This window comes from Topomyia yanbarensis, chromosome 2, assembly GCF_030247195.1.
Source record: "Topomyia yanbarensis strain Yona2022 chromosome 2, ASM3024719v1, whole genome shotgun sequence".
Taxonomy (NCBI): Eukaryota; Metazoa; Arthropoda; class Insecta; order Diptera; family Culicidae; genus Topomyia; species Topomyia yanbarensis.
Window position 1 is genome coordinate 311,873,116 of NC_080671.1, and position 21,641 is coordinate 311,894,756.

The 21,641-nt window shown below is 38.8% G+C and overlaps 1 protein-coding gene across 3 annotated transcripts in view; it reads right to left on the reverse strand.

Moving 5' to 3' along the window:
* LOC131683563 (protein slit) overlaps positions 1-21,641 on the reverse strand; it is a 566,205-nt gene that overhangs the window by 360,620 nt on the left and 183,944 nt on the right. For all 3 annotated transcript variants that reach the window (XM_058965640.1, XM_058965639.1, XM_058965638.1), the window contains exon 2: positions 6,236-7,259. In XM_058965640.1, the coding sequence (XP_058821623.1) occupies positions 6,236-6,471 (236 nt within the window). In that variant the 5' untranslated portion in view covers positions 6,472-7,259. The remainder of the gene's footprint in view (positions 1-6,235; positions 7,260-21,641) is intronic.

Genomic DNA, 21,641 nt, shown 5'->3' on the forward strand with positions numbered 1-21,641 from the left:
TACGACAATTTAAAACACGCGGTAGTATCAACAATCTTCAAGGAAGAGACTTCCGACGATTACACGTTGAACCCCGAAGGCTTGATGCGGACAGCAGGAACGGGACGGTAGTAGTATACGGCGAGAGTCAAACGATGAGCTAGAAGCGTGAATCGGTTTTACCTTTGTATCGTTACAATGTGTATAATACTTTCCGAGAAAGGCGGCTTGGAATCGAGGTCTTCCATAGTACCAAATGCGTTGCGTCCCAGTATACTATCAGCATCAACTCGACATTCTTTCACAATGGCGGTGTAGCTTGGAATAGTAGCATTGTCAATCGTTGCGAAATCCTCCGCAGAACCGTTGATGATCCGGGTTGCATAAGCGGAGTACATGCTTCTTCTGGAGACGGAGGAAAATCAGTCGGCGGGCACTAAATGTTCGGAGTACGATTATACTTAAATCCCCTGAAAAATATTCTTTACGGCCATGTGTCAGGGTTTAGGGAGGGCCCTGGCGTAGTGGGCAAAAATCAACTTCTCTTTTATCCACTTAATTTTTAGTATTGAACCTAGTCTCCCGCAATCTCGGTAGAAACACTGAACTTCTTTTGTTTTAAGCAGCCTCGCGCATATTTGCTATAACACACGCAGATTTCAATCTATTGGCAGCAATTTTCGAAAAGCTGACGACGATAAAAATACAATGTAAACAATACACTCTAAACTACTTCTACCCAAATTTTCATGAGAAACTACCCAATGGGTCATTTTCTACAAGGTTTTTTCCGTGATGCAATTTGATGTGGGACACCCTTTAATAGCGTTTTTCTCGAAACCGCGCTTTTCAAATTGGAGAACACGATAACTCAAAAACTAATCAACAAATTGATTTTTTTATGAGAATGCACAGTATGTGTATCTTGTCGATGAACCACAGATAACTGAATTTAAAAAAATGCTCTTCCTATTATTTTGAAGAAAATTGAGATTTTTCGGTTTTCATGAAGCCATTTTCCGAAACTCGAACTTTTTTCAATTTTTTGTAGTTCATCGACTAACTACAAGTCTGAGCTTTACAAAATTTATTGAATTTCCCGTATCAGACAATTTAATCGAGAGTTATCGCGTTCGCCGCGGCTCTCCTTGACGTGGAAATGGTTGGACGTCTACTCTTGGAACGGTCGTATGTGTGGCTCAGCGTAACAGATAAATTTTTTTTTCATGCACGATGAATGTATAAATAAATCTTAACATTACAGAAAGATCCATTGTTACCTTGCATTCAAAATCGTAAACCAAAATAATTCTCGATAAACGCATTTTACACCAAACGCCCCCCTTAAGAGCTGCATCACGGTGCTTTGGGTGAACTCCAACTTTCAAGGATATGAAATTCAAAGTACTGACGGCCATGCCTTTTTTAGCAAGCGAAATAACCTTTATCTCCTCGTTGCAATTTAATACTACTTTGGACATTTTTTCGAAAGTCTCCTTGCTAACAACGCACTATGGTCCCAAAGCTGTATTTAGGAAGACAAAACTGTTTGCGCCTAAACCGTTGGTTTTAGATATGTAGTATCTTCGGCAAACTTTCTTAGAACTTTCTTGCCGATTTTTTTATATTAGTTGAATCAGGGTGGTCCTTGTAGTTAGGGTGTTCAACGTATCAACTTCTTAGATATGTGAAATTAAGTTACATAATGTTCTACAAAGTTCTAAATCAATCAAATTGAAGCAACTTTTCTGAAGAAACTGTGTGGCTATCTCTAATGATTCATGTGCTATGATTTTTGAAATACTTAAGGTAGGGTGGCTCTTTAAAATTGGTTTTCTATTAATATCTTTTTATGTGTTAATTTCTCGCCAATACTTTGTTCTAGAGGTTTTTAGAACTTTTATAACTACACAGTTTTCCGAAGTAATGAAGTTTCTATCTCTTTTGTTTGCATAGTTACAGGCGATTTTCAAAACAAAATTTTTTATCAAAGCTATATATCATCCAACATTGCAAATGGATTTTCAATATTTTAATTTCATTTGAAAGATCGAAACTTTTCTAGTTTTTGGTGAAAAAACTGCGGGAGCGTTATTTCTGTAAAAAAAATAATTAATTTTTGAAAATGGTGTATTTTTCAACAAAAATCGTTCATAACTTTTCAAATAGATGAGATATTAACTTTGTTACTTCAGCAAAAATATTCGCCATAAAAAGTTCTAAAAGTGCTGCAAACAAAGTATTTACGATTGATCAATGCCTGAAGTGACAAATGAGAAATAGTGATTTTAAGGGTTCACGTTTTCATCACTCAATCTCTTATGGTAAAATCAACTGAGAAATAGTCATTGTGTGTGATAATACCAAAAGTCACAGAAAATCTATTGAATATGTGACACTTTTTGAAAACACAACATTCTACCGTACAACTACATGTTAGCGTGAATTTACAATAGTGTTAATAGGGTACTATAGTAAACTCTAAATATATCTATTTCGTGGCAAATAAAGCAACCGTCATCATGCATTATATAGATGCTAGGGAATTATGCTTTATGAGTTATTTTACCAGTTCGCAGTTAGCGATTTTCAGACCTCTTACTTTTATTTATTTTGAAGTAACAAAAATTGTTAATCTTTCCTTAACTTACCTACAGCCGTCATTATAGTCGATAATTAATTTATAGTTTCAAACACTGCATAAATGTTGACAAAGCATACAATAATTTCCGCTGCTATGAATAACAAACTCGTTTCAAGATTTTATTTTAAGATAACAAGACGTGAACAAAAGAATTTTCTTTTTAGCACTCGTTTTGAGCACTAGTCCAAACCAAAAAGGATTTACTTAAGTGAGCATAGATAATTTTTGTTGGTCGATTTAGAATTAACGATAGTTTGCAGATAGTTTGTAAATCCACTGTACCATTTAGATGTACCGTAGACTGTTCTTTCAAAAACGTTTACAAATCCAATAGAATTGCCATGACATTCGACATTATCACACACAATGACTATTTCTCAGTTGATTTTACCATAAGAGATTGAGCGATGAAAACGTGAACCCTTAAAATCACTATTTCTCATTTGTCACTTCAGACATTGGTCTATCGTAAATACTTTGTTTGTAGTACTTTTAGAACTTTTTATGGCGAATATTTTTGCTGAAGTAATAAAGTAATTATCTCATCTATTTGAAAAGTTATGAACGATTTTTGTGGAAAAATACATCATTTTCAAAAATTAATAATTTTTTTTACAGAAATAACGCTCCCGTAGTTTTTTCACCAAAAACTGGAAAAGTTTCGATCTTTCAAATGAAATTGAAATATTGAAAATTCAGTTGCAATGTTGGATGATATATAGCTTTGATAAAAAATTTTGTTTTGAAAATCGCCTGTAACTATGCAAATAAAAGAGATAGAAACTTCATTGCTTCCGCAAAAATGTGTATTTACAAAAGTTCTAAAAACCTCTAGAACAAAGTATTGGCGAGAAATTAACATATAAAAAGATATTAATATAAATCCAATTTTTAAAGAGCCACCCTACCTTAAATATTGCAAAAATCATAGCACATGAACCATTAGAGATAGCCACATAGTTTCTTCAGAAAAGTTGCTTCAATTTGATTGATTTATAACTTTGTAGAACATTATGTAGCTTAATTTTACATATCTAAGAAGTTGATACTTTGAACACCCTAACCACAAGGACCACCCTAATTCAACTAATATAAAAAAATTGGCAAGAAAGTTCTAAGAAAGTTTGCCGAAGATACTACATACCTAAAACCAACGGTTTAGGCGCAAACAGTTTTGTCTTCCTAAATACAGCTTTGGGACCATAGTGCAACGACGTGAAAGGTGGAATCGAAACAATGTTGCTATTATCGACCAGGTTTCGACCGCCAACAAGAATATTGCTCGCGCTGGGGAAATCTACGCGACGACGTTTCTGAGATGGTCGAGAGGAACCAGAATTTAGCTGGACTGGAGTAGCTGCTGAAACCGAGACGCGATATTTTCGGATTGTTTTTGGATAACTCGGCCTTCAGCTCAGCACAAACGTCATCCGTTTTCCCAGCAATAACAGCGATAACACATCCTGGCGAAAAAACGGTGCCGCGAAAGCAAACAAACTTCATCAGCTTGACATATTCATTGCACATCCAAAATAACTTTGGGATTTTCGCAATTTTTTCCAAGAACGGCTTGTTAAGTTGTTTCCTACATTGCTCACTTTACTTACCACAAAAGCACTCGATAAAGTCGTCGTCCGATTTGACGGTTTTCGCGCAGTGATGGCATGCACTTGCCATAATGCGTGCCGATCTGAGAATGCAGACAATGAAATATAGATGGGGCTGCGTTTGATGAACATTTTTGGTTAAGTCCAGAAGTTCACTCGATGGCGTTCTTCGTTGGTTTTCTCGCAACACAAAAGTAAACAGGAGACTCTCATACTGCACAATAACAACGGAAAAAACAAAATTACCATTCGATTGATACGATAAGACTTCACAAATTTCGTCAAAAATTAAAAATAGCTGGAGCGATTGATGTCAACAACTAATCGGTAAGGATACACTGAACCAAAAAATGGTGTTTTTTGAAGACGAAGACTGACCGTATGGACCTAGGCTGCTGGGACCAAAATTAGAGGCTACCAGGCGTGATCGATTGTATATTCCCATGGGGGACCATATTTGTATTATCACGAAGGGCACAAGCGTTTCTATATTAACGTGTTTGATTGCGTTGGCGTTGTGTTTAACTTCGCTTGTTTGAATTCGTGTATATAACCGTGTACCCGTTTGAACATTCGCGTAGGCATTTGAATATTTGCGCGGGCCATCATTCAGAGGTTTATTTGGAGTGTAGTGGTCAGATGAAGAAAGAATGCTAATTACCCATCTTACTGGAATCTACAACTAAGGCGCTGTGAGACTTGTGGTCTAGTGTATATAAATTCCGTATGTTTGAGTGTAAACTCGTGGACGAGTACGATTCATGATATCACGAGAGCGGGCATTTGAATGTTGGTGTTTGAGACCGCGTTTACAAATTTGTAAGTGCTAACACGTTGACTTAATCGCCAGGATATTTATATTATTGCCAGTGCATGAGCGTAGGTATGTGTGATCGATCGCGTTTGCTACTGTATTTGCATTATCGTGAATGGCTCGAGCGTTTGGATGTTATTGTGCGCGTGTTTTTATCTCGTGGCTGTTAGCATGTCGCGAATGCTAGTGCTTTTGTAATTTCGCGTATTCTAATGCCTTTCTATAAACGTGTTACCCCTTTGCCCAGCTTTTCTGTTAGTGACGCCGAAAAAGAAACAAAAAACTAGGACTAATATGTTTTCATGTAGACATTTATTCAGTAAACGTTAGGTAAACGTTAGACTCGCATAGTACAATAGTGAAAAACAATAGATATTGTGACAATCATACGCAGAGCGAAATTATAGAAAAAGAGTTTAAATAGCTTGTAATATGAAAAACCTTTTTGGCCCCCTCGATTCACCGCTATCAAGAAGTATTGCAATCAATTTTTTAAATCAACTTTCTAATAGTGATCAACATGAAGAACATATGTTGTATATAGTTTGAATGGCACATTAAATGGAGATTTATGATTAAACTATTGTTGATAATTGATGCACTAAGTTTATTCAAACTGATGCATGTAATATTACTTGAACAGGTTTGCAATACCGGCAATCCATCCAGCCTATGTTCAGTTTGTGCGTCTTCCAGATAATGCACGAAAAATCGAAGTGACTGTTATTTGTCATTTGTTTTTTTTTTTCATTTATAGTATTAGTTCGGGTAGAGTTAAAAAGAAGACGATAGAATAGATAGGAATTATATGTGTGAGGTATAATTTAGTGTAGTGATGTTGCCTTTTTTCCTCTGGGAAGCGACATGAATGAATTATTTGGCTATCACTAATGTAAGTAATTGATTGATAATAAATACTATTGAAATGATTAAACTTACGGTAAGAAAAAAGCTGTCATAATTTCAATACATTCGTTTCATTTTTGAAATAACATCTCAGCATCTGTATCTGACTGGTTGCTACAAATTCGAAATGTTCGATTATTCTCCAAGATCAAACGTATCAAACTACACGGATGAACGAACTTAACAAATGATTAGACAGTACAAGCTCAGCAAAGCTAATCCCGAGCTAAAATTACGTAACCAATTCCAATGGAATGTGAAATACAATCAAAAGTAATTACTTACAGTCTATCGGTATCCAGTGGAATCTTCCTCGGCACCTGCGTGAGTCCACGATGCGAACAGTCCACCGTCTGCCCGGTGCAGGAGCAAAGCCTGGGGCACCGCATCATCTCGCCGTTCTGCCCATAGTGTCCACCGCCGTACGGTTCGCACAAGGAATGGCCGGCCAAGCTCAGCAAAATCACCGCTAGAACTAACATTTTGAACGGCGGTATGGACCAATACCTGGCACTGCCCATTTTGGCACTCCGCACATTAAATTTCTCCCCCTTTGTGATGTTGTTATTCTATTCAATAATCGAATATTCCCGATATGATTTCATTCAATTATGCACATACATGGAAAAACGAAATGACACGCGAGATTTTCACACTTTTAGCTTATTAGCGATTATTTGTTTGGACTCCCCACCCAGGAGCGACATCGTGTTACGTCTGGTCGTTACGATCACTGCTATTAAATGCCGCACATTCTGCACAAATTACTATGCACAATTCAACAACTTGCCCAGAGAGTCCACCACACGGAAACTCTCCAGCAGCCGGCGAAGCAACCCGAAAAACTATTTTCCACTAATTTAATTATAAATTTTAGCACTCTCTCCACCACCGCTGGCGGCACCGGAAAATTCTGTATTCAATTAATTTTCATAACGCTGCTCCTGCGATACACTTTTCGCAGCACTGCTCAGCACGTGTTTCGCATTTCGATGAGACCAGTGCATACAAAAAAAACTTTCACAACATGCAAGCGCCACTGCCAGATACTGCACAAGCAAATCGAGCACCGGAGATGTTCCAGGTTCATCTGCTAATATTGTTACTTCCTTTCCGACTATTGCCGCTTTCCACTCTAGTGCTGGTGCAAGACCAGCCCAGCCAGAGGTTAACTTTTAGTAATAATTAAAATTTCACTTCTGCATCAGTTCACCGAACCTCGGCTCAAAGCAAGTCTTGTTTCCGAAACAAATTCTATCGTCCCGCTCGATGCTGGATGCAGTTCGGTTTTTCCTCTGCAGGCCTGAATCTGGAAATGAGAGAAGGAATAAAAAGAAAAATATTAATCATTTGCAACGTTCCATCTGGTAGACATTAACGGAGTCAACAGCTATATACCAGACAAGTGGGATTAAATCGTTGAAATTTATTCAGCTTTGAATTTTTACTTTTCGCCCTGTTGCTCTCAACCGACCATAAATCGGGAGTTATTAATTAGTGCAAAAAACTGTAATCCTTCTTCCATGACAAAGTGCTGCTGTTCGGCGCCCCGGTGGTCACAGTTTGTATATTTCGCCATCAGATGTCGTGAGTTCTGAGCGCATCGCACGTGTCGATAATGATGTCACCGGCGCAGTGCAAAAGCGTTAATTTATCCTACCTTGCCACGTAACCACCATACTGTTTTTGTTTCAATCTGGTGGGTGGATGCAAAAAGTCTCCCGCCGAGCTCATCCACCTCACTGGAGAGGAATTAATTTTCATAAGTTTAATATTTTATCACCATTCCAGTGGTCACAACAACCAGCGACGAAAACGGGGGCAGCGAATTTGCAGTGCTTTTTGGAGCTGAATAATTGACGGTTATGACGCACAGCTGGTTGCACTTCAGTCAATGGTGGGATGATTCGGCGTCGTCGTCGCACGCGATAAGCACGGATAGGGAAATAAAAGCAGGAGGAAAAATGGTCGGAATTCCGGGACGGATGGGAAGCGCGAATACCATTTCGTTTGTGTTCCCGCGGTGTGCAGTTTGATTTCCGTGACACAACTGAATGCCGGACGGTTGCTTGGGAATGAGTCATGGGCTTTTGGGAAAAAAATGATTTTGCGAAGCCAATCATGGTTCCCAATTGGAACAGTATTTGGAAAAAGTCCTTAACGGAGCAAGTGATTTCTTATATTTTAGTTGATATAGGTGAGGTTAAAAAGTCACGACATTATGACTCAATAGGTTTTGATTGGCGGAGTTCAGAACGGTTACCACTCTAGTGCGGGCTTAGAATAGCAACAAGATGACAAATCAGGCCAAAACAACGATTTTCGATCATGCTGTCTCAGGCATGAGGCATTCAATTTTATAAATCTCAATGCCACAAGTGTATATACCCTGTCAAATCAAGTACTTCGAAGTGATTTTACACAGCTTGTTTCGGTTGAAACGGCCATCCACAGCCAACTAGTACTTACTCGAGTAACATTTTTTTCCCGGTAGCTGCTTAAAATCCATTGTGATGTAGGTCTCATTATTAATGATGCAGCATTGGTATATTGTTATCATATTCGATTCTGGTCGTTTTTTAACCCTATTATAAAGTGGGTTGTCAGCATAAGACGATAATTGGGTTTTGACGCCATTTTGAAAACCAAAATGGCGACTTCTGGTTCCAAAGAAACAGTGAAAACTATCTTCACATTGAGTGTGAATTGAAAGGGGATGGTCAGCAGAAGACAGAAATTGATGATAGACGCCATTTCAAAAAGGATCATCCATATGCCACGTGGACAATTTAGGGGAGGGCAGGGGTCACGAGAAAGTCCACGCTTGTCCATGCGGAGGAAGATGGTGGTATTGAAAATCTCCACGTGGACTCTTCATTATATTTTTGTCTTTTATAAGAAAAGGAAATAAAATTGCATCGTCATTGGTGTGAGCGCTAACTTCCAAATTTTTTTCAAGATTTTGAAATAGTCAAAGCAGAGTGTGTTATGGCAACTATCATCAAAAAAATCAAAATAAATCGCCCGAAACAAAATCCGAGAAAACTTTTTTGTCAGAATCTTTTGATTTAATCTCTGTGCCTTAGTCGAATACCACTAAATTTGGATTTGAAAGCTTGTGGTTGAAATTACGAGCCAATTATAGGTTACCTCAATTTTATGTTATTAAAATAAATCTTAAAAACGTAAATATAAAAGATCATAATGTCGCTCAGAAATGAGATATTTCCAACAAACCAACCAAAAAAATTGGAAAGTCCACGTGGACATCGTAGGGAGAGGGATAGACGTACAGGAATTGTCCACGCTTGTCCACGGAGGGGGAGGAGGGGGTTAAAAATGAAGGTTTTTCATTCACGTGGTATATGATCGGCCCCAAACCAAGATGGTGGTTTCCGGTTACCACAAAACAGTTAAAACAATCATCAATATGGATGCCATTTGAAAGCCGATGATCAGTAGATAACGGTCGTACTACCTTATGATAATCATAATTTTCATTTACTTCGTAATATTGATTTCATTTTTTCATTATGTTCATCATTATATCTGATACTTTTCACGAGCAGTTTGAACATTATATCAATTATTTCCTCATTGTTCGTCTTATTGCACTATTTTCAGTACATATATTAATTATGTCTACTAAATGTTTTGTTTATTATACACATTACAATACAGTTGTATATATTTTATGTCTATCATCTTATGTATCATATTTCAAAAAGCATTCAACACAATTTTAATTTTTTTGCTATAGCATATAATCTATTAGTTTTTTGCAGTACCGTGTAGGGCTTTTACATCCTTTACGGTGTGATTCAGTAATAATTTATATTTTTCAGTCGAGACGGAGTATCCTACAATACACGTAGGGGGACCCGGGGCTATTAAGAAACTGGGGATAATTCGGACTTCCTCGATTTCTCAGAAAATCGTAAAACTTTCTGACTGTCATACACGTTCGTGGAACCGCTGTTCTAAAACATTAATTTTGGCAGATGAATCCCATTCTTTGGTTTTTAGAAAGTAGATACAGCGTGTTTCATTTTTTGTCATCCTCAAAACAAAACTAATCGTGATTAAAGCAACAAATAATAATGAAAAAAATAACAGGTGAGTGTTTTGGAAAGCTTAAGACTCGTAATTTATGGTTTTAAATTAAGTTTGGATAAAAACACAGATATTTTCAAGACGCTCACCACTATTGTGCGAAATGAGCGTACGAGGCTATTCGGACCCCCTATGCCATTAACCACCGTTCAGCGGCTTGCGGCTACGCACACGATTGCGTACGCTACAGCAAAAAAATACATAATGCGTCAATTGACAGCTGTGGCTAGCCAGCTTATGTTTTTGTAACGCAAGGACTTAAGGACTTTCTCTAATTAATATTTCATAGGTAAATATAATTCTATTGCAAAAAAAAATAAAAAAAATGACGGTCTGAATTGTCCCATAGGGCACCAGAATGTAGCTGAGGTTTCAAACTAACAATTAGGGCCTGTCACAAGTAAAATTTTTCATATCTATCTATCTTAAAGATCGATTTGCTTAAGTAGGTCCGAATAGCCCCGGGTTCCCCTATAATTTATTACAGTGGAATATTAATTGTACTCAAAAGAAAATTGTTTTCGTCAAATAACTATATACAATAATATATGTATAAAATACATGGGGATTGAGAGGAACCGTTAAGCCACCAGGACAGGATTGAAACGATTTTGACAGGAAGAGTGGAGTAGCCAGCTTCCTGTTGTTAATATTTTATTTACTAACACCCAATTCCTGTTTGGCCCTTCATAACAGTAATATGCTGAGTATTGTCAGTGAATAGTGCTTGAACACATTGTCGTGTAGGAACCACCCCCTTTCATGGACACTTCATTTGTGTAAATTTTCAAGTCAAATGAATGTTTTGTGCAAAAAATTACATCTCCTTCAAATCCGCCATCTTGGGTTACAAAATAGCGTCAATAAACAATTTCCGGCTTTTGCTGTTCATCCACTTTACGCCGACACCATTATTTATGGTGGTTTCCACTGTTGTGTGGTAAACAGAAAGCCTAATCTTGGTTTTGAAAAAGGCGTCAAAAATCAATTTTTGTCTTCTACTGTACACCCCTTTTCCAATGACACCCATATTGATGATAGTTTTCACTGTATTGTGGTAAGTGGAAACCACCACCTTGATTTTAAAAATCATCAATTTCTGGCTTTTGCTGACTAAATGACACCCATATTAATGATGATTCTCACTGTTCAGTGGTAACCGTCTGCCTTCATCTTGGATGTCAAAAAGTCATCAAATGTCGCCATTTGATTCCATCCAGAACCGGTACCGAAATGGCCATAGGGTGGGGTAGCTGTAGGACCGTATGATTTAAAGAACTTCGTAAAAATTTATTAACCCAAACGGCGGAAATGATACATTTTCTTAAGTTCTACCGAAATAGTTTTCCGGTGGCCAATATTGATCCAATTCATGTCCATTGTGAAGGATCAATGGAAAAAGTCATACGTAGTGCATTTAAAAAAAAGCAATTACTTCTATTTATGAGATGTTTCTTCAAAACACGTCCGTCACCCTACTGGAATGCCGAATATACCCCACGGGAGTTCGGATTAATTCCAGACCGGTGCTCGCATTTGAACGCTTCTAGGTACATAGAAACTGGACTAAATTCTAGATCTTTTAAAGCCAGTTCCATCCAAATCGGTCTTGTGGGCAAAATAAAAAGAAAATTTTCAGAAAAATAATAAACTGGTACTGCTAAGGTCATATTTAATGTGAGAATAATACAATAACATGAAGACTGCGTAATTTGCTACACAGACGATTCTTTGTTGGAGGTCAAGTCAATGCTGGTGTCTACTGTCATGATATGAGATTAGACTATTCCCATTCCCTTAGTAGATACTGCACAGAATTACCAACACTTTCCAAACCACGTTTTTTATCTCATTGATTGATAAATTTACAACGTCAAGAAATACAACTAAAAACGTGTGCAATGTTGAGTGCTTGAACTATTTTCGAGTACATATTGTTAAACCAGTTTAAGAAAAAAAATCTTGCCGGCGTATTCAACTATGTTTCTCCTATCCGGACTCCAGCTAGTAAGACACCATTTTAAGAGGGGGTTATTTTTCTTTTGGACGAAAACAAGTTTGCAAAGGCAATATATAAGACAAAGTTTGTTAATTTATTGTGAAATAATTGTAAAACGTAAGAACTTTCGGTTATGATGGTTACGTATGTTTATTTTTCAAAGCTTTGTAAAAATCAGGATCTGGATTAAATTGAAAATGATGGCTTCAAAACTAAAATTAAAAATCGTTATAATTTTTTTTCGAGAGTTGTCCAAATGAAGCTGTAGAGCTAGCTTCTCGGAAGGGCTCTCCGTCAGGATCACATGCCACAATTGCAGACGAGACAGGCAATGGCGCCGACTAAAACACTGCTTTAGGCCAATTGTAGCGGACCGTGATTCTGAATGTGATATTTATTGTACGGTTCAGGTATGTGCGGACGTTGGGACTTCGCGATCGCGTGCGTCATCGCGAAGGGCTCGAACATTTGTACGTTAACGTGATTGATCGCGTATGCGTTTGTATGTCGCGTGTGCCAACGTGTATGTAACTTCGCATGTATAAATTCTATACTAAAACCGTTTGCCTTTCGCATATTCGTGTGTGTTCTAGGATGATAGCGCGCGGACCGTGAATCTGATACTTAATTTTTCGTGTACGTTTAAGATTCTAGAACAAAGTGGGTTCTTCCATATCACTAGAGTTGTCGCCTTGGAACGTGTTGTCTAGTGGATATGAGCTTTATTTTGTGATTGGTATAACTGAATGTATGGACCTAAGCTGCTAGAATGAAGGGTAAAGATTTCCGGACGTGACCGATTCATTATCGCGCGCGTTTGCGAGTTCACATTTGGGACCGCGTTTGTAATGTTGTAAGAACTAAAATGATTACATTGTTACCGGGGTGTTAAAAAGTTTGCGCGATCGCGAACGTAGATGTGCGTAGATGATCACGAAGAGCTTAAGCCTTCGTATGTTGACGTGTTCGTCGCGTGTATGTGACTTCGCGCGAATAAATTCGATTTTGTAACCCTGTGGCCATTCACATATTCGCGTGTGTTCTTGGATGGCCACGCGGACCGTCATTCTGATATTTAGTTTTCGGTGTACGGATCACATTCTGACAGGGAGTGAGTTACTCCATATCACTAGAGTTCCAGGTCATGTCGCCATCGACCGTGTTGTCCAGTGGATATGAGATCCACTTTAGTTGATTCAGTAGAAGACATGGATCCAGACTTCTGGAATCGAGATAGAGACTTCCGGACGTGACCGATACATGATCGCGCGAGTGCGGGTGACTGTAGGTTCATGCTCAAGACCGCGTTTGAATGTTTATAAGTGCTGAGACGTTCATATTATTACCGGGATGTTATCATGTCTTCGATAGTGTGGATAGTTGCGTGGATGATCGCGAAGGACTCAAGCAGTTGTATGTTTGATTGTAGCGTGTATGAGACTTCATGTGTATAAATTCGAGTTTTATGTCGCCATGGAACGTGTAGTTTAGTTTAGTGGAGATGAGCATAATCTTTTTGATTTGTCCACCTGTTGGCATTGGACTTATACTACTAGGGCCCAAATTAGGGATTTCCGGACGAAACCGATTCATGATCGCGCGAACACAGGCATTTCGAGGTTCACTCTTGAGACCGCGTTTGTGAGTTTATAAGTGCTAAACCTTTCACTTAGTCACCGGGTTGTTATCCTGTTTGCGAAATCGTGGGTGTGGTTGTGCGTGGATGATCGCGAAGGACTCGAGCGATTGTATGTTGACGTTTTTGTCGCATGTGCTAGTGTGTATGTAACTTCGCTTGGACGCATTATTTTTATAAGCGTGTGGCCATTCGCATGTTCGCGTGCTCTTCAATGATCGCGCGTGGACGTCTTGTCTAGTTTTTATTTCTATGGGTCCAACTGAAGGCATGAGATTGGGCTGCTATGATCAAGAGCAGAGTGTTCCGGACGTGACTGATTCATGACTGCGCGAGCGGTGGTTTGATGCTTGAGACCGCGTTAGTAAATTTTTAGGTGCAAACGTTCACTTAATTACCAGGATGTTTTAATGTTGGCGAGATCGCGGGCGATCGCATTTATGACCAGGTTTGTGTTATCGCGAAGGCCACGTTTGTGCGTTTGGAATTGGAGATTGTGAGTGTATATGAGAGAATAAGCAATTTGTGTTAGTGAGTGTTAGCATGGATCTAATTTAAAATATAGCAATAAAAGAAGGGTGCCTCCAGAGAAAATTGGGCCTTAAACCCACATTGTATATTATTTGACGATGGCAGTGGATAATAAAGGCCGCCAACTTAAGTACTAAAATTGATCACAACGTAGCTTAACTAAAACGAAAATAATAGTATCCCAAGTTTCTGTGATAAAATCACTGTAATACTGCTTTGGTGGAAAAGCCCTCGGACCACATCAAGGTACAGTAGTACAGTGGATTTTCCTGATTCTAAAACCAATCGAATTGCTTGTAAAATGACACACTATTGAAAAAATACAAAATGCAAAAAATTGGGAAAACCTATACAATTATCACAAGTTGCACAGGAATTTCCCTAACACAGACCTCATCTCGACACTCGTAAGCGTCCTACACATTTCATCGCTTGATGCAATAGAAATGTTTCTGACTGAATTGCTTCATTGCCATGCCTACTCTGTTGGTTGAACGAGTCTGATTATCGATGCTGCTGCTGCTGGCCAGATAGCTCATGTGGCATGAGCCACAGAGGGGAGTGTTTTCCTGTGCGTACTGGAAGGATTTGTTGTTTGCAGTTCCAAGCGACGATAACGCAACAGAGGCGACATGTCGAATTGCTGGTTTAAACCGTGCGTATGTGTCGTGCTGGCAAGGTTCGAATCGATTCATAAGATTCTCGACCTGAATCACTAGACATAGTTACCAGCAAACCGTTTTTATGATGATGAATACACAATGGAAAAAACGAATAAAACAAATCCTTCTATTAACTTATTTGACAATCGCGTCTCTTAATGATCAGTTATATGTCTTTACCAAAGAATAATCACGTTTGGAGAGGCAGACGGCCATCTTGAATTTCTACGATGTCTTGAATAATGAACGTATTTAACCATAAAACCCGGAAGTTCATGCGCCTTTAATTATTCCATTAAAAAATTAACAAACTCCTGTCTTATTTTTGTCCGACAGAAATTGAACCTCAACTTAACCCTTTCATGCACAACTTTTTTCTAGCGCATGAAGTGTAGTCTGGTGTTGTCAAGAAACACAAAAAATTCTTTTATTAAAATGGATGTTTCTCTCGCAGAACCAGAAGCTGCTCAATTCTTATCTTCTAATGCTCATAACAAATTTCTTAGAATATTTATATTAGTCTAATTACTCGGAAAATCGCCAATGACAGTCTACCGGTATTGCAAAATGGCCCTGGCAGCACTGCTCCAGTGGAATCAAAGCAAATTAACAGCAATATATTCAGTTCTACGGATAACACTAATAACTGTTCGTGCTCAAAGGAAAGGTAATAGTTTCAGTTTACTTATTTTTATGAAGAAATCTTGTCTAAACAAGCAGTCACAGCTGTTTTAAAACGTCGTTGTTTACAAATAAGATGCGTGTGAAGGGGTTAAGGGCATCAATCAATTAATATATCTGATAGATTCCAAGCCATCTCCGTCACCACACTGACCACTGTCTAATCCTTAGTCGACGGCGACTATTCTCAATCTAAAGATCACATCTACCAAGCAACCAACGTCATAACATGTTACTTATTCCTCTTTTAGGACAGTAGTCGATTCCTGTCACATGATAGCTGTCCGTTTAATGAAACTAGACACACCTGGGTCAAATTTATCGGAACCCCTGAGTAAGATCTCTACCACGTCCACAACAACCACACTAATTTATAAGGCTAGCTGACTCTACTGTGCAAATATAAATCAGTAAAACTCATAAATACCCACCCTACTGCACAGCGGGTCATCTGTCACTCCTGACCCACACTTATCAGAACACAACCAACCGTAGCCATTACTTAGCGAGCCCTCTGCGCCTCGGTATATCATCTATAAGAATAGTTTGAGCATTCCCTCAGTGCAGTGGTAGTCATCATTAGTAGCTCCAGGTTACTGGAAGGACACCTGCGGCTGCCCTATTCATCAATAACACCCAGCAGTGGTTCAAAAATTCAACGATAAAATCTTCAATGGCAGTTTTTCTTCATAGAGCATTGCACCCCTCGGCGCTGAAACTCCAGTTGGTAATTAGGGGAACTATGCTTAGGTTTGAAATATTTTTCCTTGTATTTCCAGCGATTTCATGACGAGTTTCGAGCTAAATCGTATTCAGAGTTGGCAGCACCCTTTCATATTTTAATAAAACTTTCTGTACATGAAGACTTTGTCACAAAAAGGCACTTTGCATACTTTGTTTTTCCAAAAATGATCTATACTGTCTTTTGAAAAAGGTCAAATTTTTTTTACCATTTTTTTAAATAGCTATAGTCTAAAAATGACAAATCCTACAAAAAATATTGTAGGAGTGATTTTCACAAAATTAGTCAAATTTTTGAATAAAAATGATGAAAAAATTCTTCATCGACTTTTATAGTGAAAAAAAAATCGATTTTAAAAAATTCAAGTGGATTTCCTAAAGAACCCCTCTTTGATTTGGATGAAATTCAAAAATTCAAGTTGGGCACTTCCAAGGAAAAAAAGTTATTTGAAATAAACTTTTCCTTGTCCAAACTGATTTTTTCAGAGTTTTTGTATTCAGGGTACATAGCCCAGAGACCAGAAACTAGAGTCTATAGTTATTATACCAAAATACTGTGCCCAGAGTCCTCAGCACATAATCCAGAGCCCAAAGTCCAGAGCCCCTGACCCAAAATAGTGAGAGCAGAGTTTAGAGTCTAGATTCCAGAGCTCAGAGTCCAGAATTCAAAGTTCAGATTCGATAATTTAGAGTTTAGATTCCATAGCCCAGCGACCAGAGCACAGAGTCCCGAGGAGATACCCCAGAGTCCAGAGTCTATATTCCAGAATCCCGAGTGTAGAGTGCATAGTCCAGAGTCCATAGTTCAGAGTCCAAAGTCCAGAATCAAGACTCAGAGCCCATAGCTTAGAGACCACGGTCTACAGACAAGAGTCCATAGCACAGAGGCGAGGCGCTCAGAATCCAGAGTTGAGAATCCTAGGTCCAGAGCTCAGAGTCCTCAACCCAAATTACTGTGGCCAGAGTTCAGTGCTCTGAGACCAGAATACAGAGTCCGAAGTACTTAACCCAAAATACTGAGGCAAGAGTTCAGACTCCAGAGTTCAAAGTACAAAATCTGGAGCTCAGAATCCAGAGACGAGAATTCTGAGACCAGAGACCAGAATCCAGAGTCCCGAGGAGAGAGCCCACAGTCCAGAATCCAGAGACCCGAATGCAGAGCCCAAAGTTCATAGTCCAGAGTCTGGAGTTCAGATTCCGGAGTGAAGGATCAAGCATACTACAGAAATTCGAGGCCAGCGCCAAGAGTCCATCATCCAGCGATGAGAGTTAAGAGTCCAGAATCTAAAGTTCAGTGGCCATAGTCCAGAGTCCAGAGACCAGAACCCAGAATCCAGAATCCCGAGAGGAGAGACAAGAGTCCCGAATCCAGACTCTCGAATGCAGATTTCAGAGTTCAGGGTTCAGGGTCTAAAGTGTAGAGTTTGGATTCCAGAATCCAGAATCAAGACCCCAGAGACCACAGTCCAGAGTTCATAGCACAGAACATCGAGGCTAGAACACGGTGTCCAGAATCCAGCGTGAAGAGTGCAGAGTCCAGAGTTCACAGCCTATAATCTAGACTGACTGGGTATTTTTGGAATGGTCTTGACGAGTAGGTGCCAGAAATTTATATCTCACGCCATGTTGAAATCCAAGATGGCGTCTTCCTGACAAAAATTATTACAATTACACTTCGGATTGTTTATCTTTGCACAGCACTTGATACTGTTTAACTTAGATTTATACAATTGAATCATAATGATAATTTTACAACGGTTGTTACTAGACTGCTTTAGTTTTATAGTACCGTTATTTGGTAAAATGAAAATTGATGCAGGTAAGATACAGGTAACCAGGGTAACATGCCAAACGAATGCCAAATTCGTTACTGATACTTTTTGCATGTATCAGGCAACTAGCAGTTGGGAAATTGGATTCTGAGATGATTATGACTTTCATTGGTTTTGTTTTCGATAAAAATACACTGAAAAAAAATTTAGTTTGGACAAGGAAAAGTTATAACTTTTTTCCTTTAAAAGTGCCGAACTTGAATTTTTGATGGCAGGTAGGGAACATTACCTATCTTGGAACAAAATTTCATCCGAATCAAAGATATGGTTTTTTTGTAAATTGACTTTAAATTTTTTAAAACGATTTTTTTCAGTGTAGGAGTCGATGAAGAATTTTTTCAATATTTTTATTCAAAAATTCCACTAATTTTGTAAAAATCACTCCTACAATATTTTTTATACGATTTGTCATTTTTAGACTATAGCCATTTGAAAGAAATTGGTAAAAAAAAGTTTGATCCTTTTCGAAAGAGAGTCTAGATCATTATTGGAAAAACAAAGTATGCGAAGTGGCTTTTTGTGTCAAAGCTCCTATGTACAGAAAGTTTCATTAAAATCTGGGAGGGTGCTGCCAACATTTGTTTGAGTTGGCGCGAAATTCGTCACATAATGAAATCATAGTTTATAAGCATACGTTGAAATTCTCCCTGAAAAACTAGGAAACACACCTTTGTTTTGAGTTGAAAATTTGACTATTTTAGGAACAACTTTTTTTGTGCGATTTTGGGAACAGTTTTTTTTCCGTGCATGTAGCGGTATGCCCGGGGTATGTGATCAACGTTGTATGTTTATAGGTTGCATCATTCCTCAGCCTTCGATAGTCAAATAAGAAGGAAAATTTTTAGTTACTTGCTTTCTCACAACACGAACATCGTTGGGAATAGCGTTAAAAATTCGTTGAATTCGTAACAGATTCAACTTCCCCTTATTGCGATATAATTCGTTTGATGTAATCTGTTTTAGTGCACGGTGCTAGGTCGCGTGTAAGAATATCCACCATATCATTGTCCATTTACACGTGTAATCGACAGCGTATTGCATGTTGTTCATCGTAATAAAGTTTCCTGTCTGGGCCAACTTCAAAACGTAATAAAAACACAGATTCTGGACTGTGCGGTAGATGTGTTATTCTATTATAAGTGTGCATATAGAACTGGTACAAGTCAAACTAAAGTCTGGTATACCACATTCCCGTCACAGATACACCATTGCAAATATATTTGGGAAATATTTAAACACTGCTTAAACCTATCAGCGTTTATGTATCTCTCTGTGTTTAAAGCTCTGCTGCTCGCTCTTATCCATAATCAAATTTTCCGACAACTGTCAATACCACGATCCTCGCGTAATGGTAAAGGATAAAACTACCTTCCAGAAGTGTAAGATCCATTTAAAAAAAATATTTCACCTCTGATGCAGACGGGGAGCATGAGGAAACTCGAAAGTAACGGATATGACGTATATCCGAGGTGGAGAATTCCATTATCAATATTTTTGTATGTGAATGATATGAAACATTTTACAATTTCCAGCGCTGTAACTTATCGAAGGATAAAATAGCAATATCAATTCATCATAGAAAAGTAAAGGTAGAGAGTGTGTCATCTCTACCGATATTATCCTATTTCTTCGAACCGTAAGAAATGTGCACTAACATTAACCAACCTTCAGCACATCGAATGGCAAACGATTGGCCCAGGAAAAGTAGCAAACGGAAAGCTTAATCTGGTAACGGAACCAATTATCTTGTGAAAGGGAGGAAGTTACACTATGTTCAACGGAAAATCACACATCACCACTTAATACAAGGCAATTTATTTTGCTTAATGATTCGAGAAAAAAACACTTACGCAAAACAAACACTCAAAGTGAGTTGGATCACTCGTCGAAGTACCAATAGACAGCAAACACAAATTCACACACGAGTCGGTGAATCGATTTCAAGCAAAGGTCTGATAACACAAAACTCGACGAACTTGCTACGGTGGTGCTTGCTTCCGGATATCTTTTACTAGCTGGCCACTACTCGCTCGTCTGTCGGCACACACGCACAGGACCACCAAATCTGATACTAATTTTTGCCTCCATTCACACATGTACGGCAATGATAATTTGCTTTCCGATTTGTTTGTCTTTCTTCACACAATCCGAACCGAACGGCAACTGCCACTGCTGGCGGCAGCAGCGTGTTTATTGGACTAGGAAATGGTTGCGATAGGAATGAAAGAATTACCAACGCCGAGGCGACAAACATGGCATAGGCTCAGTCCGACAGATAGCGGGGACCGTACAGCGTACAGTTTCTATCAGAAGGTAAACAGTAAACTCCTAAGCGATGCAGACGGGGACAGAGCTACTCTACAATGGTTCGTTTCGGATCGAAAAGGAAGTGAGAAAGTAATCACGAAAACTCGACGAGAAACACGTATAGGGCCTGTATAAGTAGTCTACAAAGAATCATGATTTCATCAAGATTTCGTTTGCTTCCTCGCACTTTCCCCCCGCTTTCGACCGGATAGGTTCGTAGAAAAGGCATTCCGTACATGCCTGCTGCTTTGTGCCGGAGCTGCTACGTGAGGTAATAATAAGATGCTGCCGTTGCTTGGAAGTCTGTACTCTGTATCATCATCAACGGCGCAATCAACATCAACATCGGTTTGCCGATGTTTCCTAATTAAGTTCTTCGTGAGCCTTGCGTGGCAGGGGTAATATCGAGGGGAGTGCTTTCCACACTCAGATGTAGGTATAGGTACCAACGCGAACGAAAGCCAGCTTTTTTTTGGCACACAGACAACCCCGCTTCACCATCAAAAGCAATAAATTTCGATTGCGGTGTGTGATTCGAGTTTGTTTCTCCTAGCAAACGTCAGAAGTCACGAGATCGAACATAAAGATCGGCGGCCACAGTGACGCAAGGTCGGGAGGAGGTTCGAAATGGGGGTACGATTACCCATTGATCATTCATCCTAGGAGGCAAGAGTCGAGTCAGCCTTTAGATCACGATTGCAGCCTCCGCCGCTCAGGGGGAAATGATTACGATGGATATTAAAGATGTATCGTGCGGTTAAACCTACATGCGGTCGTAATCTGGATGGTTTCATGGATGATTAGTTTTGATTGCAGTGAAATAGAATTTGAAGTATCGTGTCATGTGTAGGCGAACTGTGTCTGGTAAATCGAGCGAGCTGTGAGGTAACACAAAAGGGTACGATGTTAGCTAAAAAGTAATGCAATTAGGGATATCTTGAATGGGGTTGTACAGATAGCTGATCACAATGTTTTAATTTGATTGATTCGATACATATCTGTGCTAGGAGGGAATTTGTATAATGTGAGAAGGATTTAACAGCCAAAAAGCTCGCCAGTGGTTAATTGTTCTCAAACTGATTAGTCTTGTCTTCGGCGGAGTAATTGTTGGAAAAGCTTTGTATGTTTATGTGGCATGTTTCTGACAAGACTTTACTGACTAACACTAAAAATCGTAAAATTAATTAAT